The sequence below is a fragment of the Onychostoma macrolepis genome, chromosome 19 (assembly GCF_012432095.1).
Source record: "Onychostoma macrolepis isolate SWU-2019 chromosome 19, ASM1243209v1, whole genome shotgun sequence".
Lineage (NCBI taxonomy): Eukaryota > Metazoa > Chordata > Actinopteri > Cypriniformes > Cyprinidae > Onychostoma > Onychostoma macrolepis.
In genome coordinates this window covers 29,266,578-29,272,577 of record NC_081173.1, presented here as the reverse complement: position 1 = coordinate 29,272,577, position 6,000 = coordinate 29,266,578, and the positions used below count along the sequence as shown (strand labels likewise).

The window sequence follows — 6,000 nt, the reverse complement described above, 5'->3', positions numbered from 1 at the left end:
CGCGAATCAATCGATTTAGGTTGGGACTTCAGAGCGGGTTCGCAAATCATTTGATTCAGAGCGCGTATTGCGAATAATTTGATCAGAACTTTTGGAGCAGGTTTGTGAATCTATTGATTCAGATTGGAATTTCGGAGCTGGTTCGCAAACATTTTGTGAATTTATTGATTGAGATCCACGCTCCGAAGTCATGTTCTGAAACGTTGGTTCGCAAATCATTATTCAGATAGGACATCGGATCACAAATCATTTGATTTAAATCGGAACTCGGAGGGGGTTCACGAATCTTTTGATTCAGATCGGAACTGATTGATTTAGTTGATGGTGTGGAACGTAAATCATTTGATTCAGATCTTCTGAGCGAGTTCTGAGCGAATCTTTTTCAGATCAGAATTTCAGGGTGCGGAACGCGAATCATTCAGAGTGGGTTCGCGATTCATTTTGCAAATTCAGGGACTTCAGAGCGCAGATCGCAAATCATTTAAATTAGATCGTAACTTCGGAGCGGGCTCACAAATCTTTTGATTCAGATTGGGACTTTGGCGCTCGTATCGCAAATCTTTTTTCTGATTTCTTTTGTTTTTATTAAACGGTATAAAATATCAAACTAGACAGTACAGTTATAAAAACAAAACAAAAAAAAAAATAAAGTACACACAAATACAAACCTCTTAAGAAAATGAAGCATGGTTTTAGGCCTACTAGTAGATTATCTTCTTCCTAAACAGGCTTCACTTACAGTTGAGCTATTGACAAATTCGATCGAATCATTCCGAGGAATCAGTTCAAAAGATAGATTCGTTCGCTCACTGGGCAAACACGCCTGGATACAATGGAGTAGCCCGACTATGAATGACTCTCATGAGTTCAACAGTGGACGTTTGTGTTTGTGGTCTCTATAGGGTCTCAGTGTCCATCTGAGAGAGCACATTGCTCAAGAAGTGACTGTTTTCTGTGTCTGAATAGAGCAGCTGTTCTATTCTATTCATTTTGAGAATATGAACTATGGAAATTCAGTGATAGCAAATCACTGAATCACTTTGGAAAGTCAGTCATACCAAATCAATTAATAATGTTTGGCGTGGCACATAATGACTATTGGGTTGAGCTTTGGGTTTTAAAAACACTTTATTCTGCGATTTATTTCATTTTCACACCCTGAGGTGTCTCATTCTTGTGTGGTTACTGTACTTATATCAGCAGTTTTTCATGATCATGTGATTGTTGCTCCTTTATATGCTGATCTGGGATCAGCTCTTCATGATTAAACCATAAACCTAATCACCGTGAGTGAAACCACATCTGTTTGATCTTAGATCAGCAGAACTTTGGCTTTGATGACTTTTACAATCATGTTCATAAAATAAAAGCATTATGGACCCACCTAAATGAGTCATGACTAGGAGTGAGTTCTCTGAAAATCCCCTTACTGATGAATTGATCAGCTCAAAGCTGAAGGAGAAACTTTTTTCTAGTGAATGTGATTTCTGCTCATGTCACCAGCACCTGTTCCACAGAAATCTGACTCCTCTCCTCTTGCTCTGGTGGGAATTTAACTCCTCAATTCTCTTCGACCTGGAAATGAGCTCTGAACAATGTCCAAACATAAAGAGCATTCACACAAGACAAATATTAGTTCATAGATCACTTCACTCATTAAACCTCAAACAAACATCCGGTTGTAAATCATAAAAAGAACATAAAAGTATAGGAGCTTCTGAACTTCTGCATGTTTCAGAAAGTTTAGGACTGATTCCAAATAAAAAAAATCCATTAGCATTTAATGAATTTGCCAATTATTCAAATGGCAATGTTAATATACATTAATGATTACAACATATTTTCACATTCATACTTTTCTGTTTGTTAGTTCAGTTGATTTATAAATAGAATAATTAAAAAGAATAAATGAACAATTTGTTCTCAAATCAAACATTACAAAAAAAGTATTGTTGAGCTTAGTGAACGTGTTCACTATGAGTTAGTGTTATTATTACTATTGTAGTTTTTGTTAATATTTTGCATGATTTTTTTTATATATTGTTTTTATTTTTTAGTTAACTGAACTAGAATGTTTGTTAAAATTGTAGTAATTGTGTTGTGTTTTTGTCATTTTTATTAGTTTTTAAATATCTATATAGTTTTTATTAATTTTTATTTATTACTTTAAATTTATTTAGTTTTAGTTATTTTAGTACTAAAAATGAAAATGACAAATGTTGCCTTAGCATCTATAGTTGAAGTAAAAGTAGCTTAGTTTTTTATACATTTTATTTCATTTCAGTTAACATTTATTTTATTTCAAGTGACTTTTCATCTTTCTTTATTTGATTTTTTGTATGTTTTAGTTTCAGATAACTATAATAACCGTATGAGCAGCCATATAAAAGACCTGCAAAAAGAAAAAATCAGGGGAAAAAATGTGTTTTATGGAACAAATAGAGCATGCAGATGTGAAATTAGTAAGGATTAGGGTTAGTAAATATTAAAATTTTTGTGCAATTTTTAAATATCTGTTCTCTCTCTTTCATGTAAAAAAAAAAAAAAAAAAGACTTAAATTTTTACAAATGGACAGGTATAAAAAATAAGGGTGGTATATCTGCATATTGCTACTCTTTAGGTCAGTGTTTATTTGTCAGATGAATGATCACAGCTGCCCATAATTCCTCACTGAGAGGTTCAGACGGGATTAAATGCCATGACTCCTGATCTCTGGAGATGAAGATTACAAACCATAATCTCACTCCGCAGATGGACTTCACAGCCTTCAGCGGTGCTCTGTGAGGCGAAACGTGTCGCCGCTCTCCTGAGACGTCGATACGAGAAAAAAACACTAGAGCGTTATTAAAAACACTAACTAAAAACGAGAGAGTTTTCTCTAACTAAGAACATTTGGTCATAATATTAATGCTCATGATACATGAGGCCATGGATAGCAAACTTTCATACTGCTTACTAGTATGTATATTGTGCACAGTGTGCTATTTTTCTGGACAGCCAGCTTCATTTGACAAAATATGTAATGTGCAACCAGAGCAAACTAAATATTACGCAATATACCACAATGCAACGTGCTCAGTTTTTATCATTTGTTCTTGACTCATTATTTGACCACACCGCCAAAAGTGCAGACATTTTACACATAAATAATTTAATAGTAAAATATATATATATATATATATATATATATATATATATATATATATATATATATATATATATATATATATATATACTAATACTTTTAAAATTATTTTTATTCTTCTGATAAATAGTTGGTGTCATGTGGAAGTTTGTCATTGCATATTGTTTCACATATATTTGTTTGTGAACAGCAGGCAGAATTTAGTATATACTGTTCAAACTGAGTCGATCTGAGAGAATGAAGTATTACAAGATGTATGATGAGAAAGAGATTGACTCTGCTGTCCTCTAGTGGTGGATCAAAGAAAGACTACAGAGTTTAATCCAAGAGAATTTTATGAATATATACAATAAATACACAACTCTTTGTTAATTTAATCTAAAATGATCATCTAAACCCCAGTCTTCAAAATAACATTTATAAACAAACACAGAAGTAAAATGTTTCAATATAAAACCATTATGGCCTGTTACGTGTTTGATGTTAAAACGGAAAATTAAAATGGATTTTGGATAGATAAATATAGATACAATACACGATAAACTATTTACAAAAGTTCTTGATATGAAACATATGCATGCAGACAGTAACTCATATCAATCAATCGTCATATTCAACAGCATTGAAAATGGACTTTTCAATGAGGCTTATTGTTCTTTTACTGAAAAGTTATGCTTCTATTATTATAAGAAGATAAGTAGTGTTGGAGAGTAAAGTGCATTTTCATATTTCTAAAATGCCTCCAGGTGTTCATTATTCAAAGATGATCAAGTAATCAAACAATTATCCCTTTACAAATGTGTGTCTTCACATATATAAAATCATAAACTGAGTGCTACAGTAAGTGAAGCTAACCGGCATGTAACACAGTTAAAACAAGACTTTCACTGCGCGGATGCTTGTGCACTAATAAACATTTACACTGGCACGTTCATGTCCATTAGTTTGCTGTTTTTGGACTTGAACTCATTAAATAACAGTCCAGAGGAAATCCTTATTATCATAATCATAAATCATATTCAGACATCAACGAGATACATAAATACTGATATAACACTGAAGAATTCATAATAAATGTAGTGTAAAAGTGTCCTTTCCTTCCATATTTACATTTCATATTCATGTAACAAGCAAATTAAAGCTCAAATGATATATGAATGTGGGAATTTGCATGTTTTGGCTACAAATGTCCACTGTTTTTCATCTGGCAGTGTGTGTTTGCACCGTTTCTTCATTTACACTTTGTGCATCTATGCATTTATGGTCATGTATCAGCTGCAAACGCAGTTTTTTTTTGTCTATACATGTTCATATCTGATTGAGAAAATGTGTTGAAACGGATCACACGTTCCAGCTGGTTTCTACTCAACTTTCCAGATGGCGATTTTGCCGTCGGCCCGCGCAGCTCCGCTGAGCACGTAGCGATCTTCAGCCGAGCACAGAGTCTGAACGCTGTCGTCGTGTGCCATCAGCTCCTTCTCCACTGTGTATCGATCCGTGTCTACCACGTAGATCTTCCCGCGGGTTTTCCCCTGGCAGCCCACCCAGATCTGAGGCCAACAGAGATTTTAATTGCATTCTGTATCTTCTACTTCTACATTCTGACAGATGAATGCGAGCGGTGTCTCACCTGGTTCTTGACTTTGATCATGCAGACGACACCGGTGCAGTCTGTGAGCTGGATACTGATGAAGGGTTTGTTCAGGTCTGTGCAGTGCCACACACACAACTCACCTGCGTCTGCGGAACCCGCCCACAGCTTCTCCGACTGCAATCACATTCCCGTCACAAGCCAATTAATAAGATTAAGAAAAATTTAAATGCATAATATTTTATATGAGTATTATCTCATAAGGGAGATATGGCCACTGTCTCGTGGAAAACAGATTTAAAAAAAAAAAAAAAATTACATTTACTTGGAGCAGTAAGGAACTAGGGCTGCTTAATTATTGCAAAAATCACAATTATAATTAATACTGAGATCAGAATTACTGTATTTAACATGACTACTTGTTGATTCATTCATTTAATAATAATAAAAACTCCTTTTAACAATGGATTTCCTTTCACTTCCCAAAAAAAAAAAAAAAAAACACATACACACACACACACACACACACATATATACATATACATATACAGTGAGGAAAATAAGTATTTGAACACCCTGCTATTTTGCAAGTTCTCCCACTTAGAAATCATGGAGGGGTCTGAAATTGTCATCGTAGGTGCATGTCCACTGTGAGAGACATAATCTAAAAAAAAAAATCCAGAAATCACAATGTATGATTTTTTAACTATTTATTTGTATGATACAGCTGCAAATAAGTATTTGAACACCTGTCTATCAGCTAGAATTCTGACCCTCAAAGACCTGTTAGTCTGCCTTTAAAATGTCCACCTCCACTCCATTTATTATCCTAAATTAGATGCACCTGTTTGAGGTCGTTAGCTGCATAAAGACACCTGTCCACCCCATACAATCAGTAAGAATCCAACTACTAACATGGCCAAGACCAAAGAGCTGTCCAAAGACACTAGAGACAAAATTGTACACCTCCACAAGGCTGGAAAGGGCTACGGGAAATTGCCAAGCAGCTTGGTGAAAAAGGTCCACTGTTGGAGCAATCATTAGAAAATGGAAGAAGCTAAACATGACTGTCAATCTCCCTCGGACTGGGGCTCCATGCAAGATCTCACCTCGTGGGGTCTCAATGATCCTAAGAAAGGTGAGAAATCAGCCCAGAACTACACGGGAGGAGCTGGTCAATGACCTGAAAAGAGCTGGGACCACCGTTTCCAAGGTTACTGTTGGTAATACACTAAGACGTCATGGTTTGAAATCATGCATGGC

The 6,000-nt window shown here is 35.0% G+C and overlaps 1 protein-coding gene across 1 annotated transcript in view; it reads right to left on the bottom strand.

The window, feature by feature from the left end:
- Positions 1 to 3,464: 3,464 nt before the first annotated feature.
- Positions 3,465 to 6,000, bottom strand: part of dennd3a (DENN/MADD domain containing 3a) — a 30,671-nt gene continuing 28,135 nt past the window's right edge. The window contains exons 23-24 of the mRNA XM_058754305.1: positions 4,777 to 4,914; positions 3,465 to 4,696 (exon numbers count right to left, since the gene is read on the bottom strand). Coding sequence (XP_058610288.1) covers positions 4,508 to 4,696; positions 4,777 to 4,914 — 327 coding nt within the window. The 3' untranslated portion in view covers positions 3,465 to 4,507. The remainder of the gene's footprint in view (positions 4,697 to 4,776; positions 4,915 to 6,000) is intronic.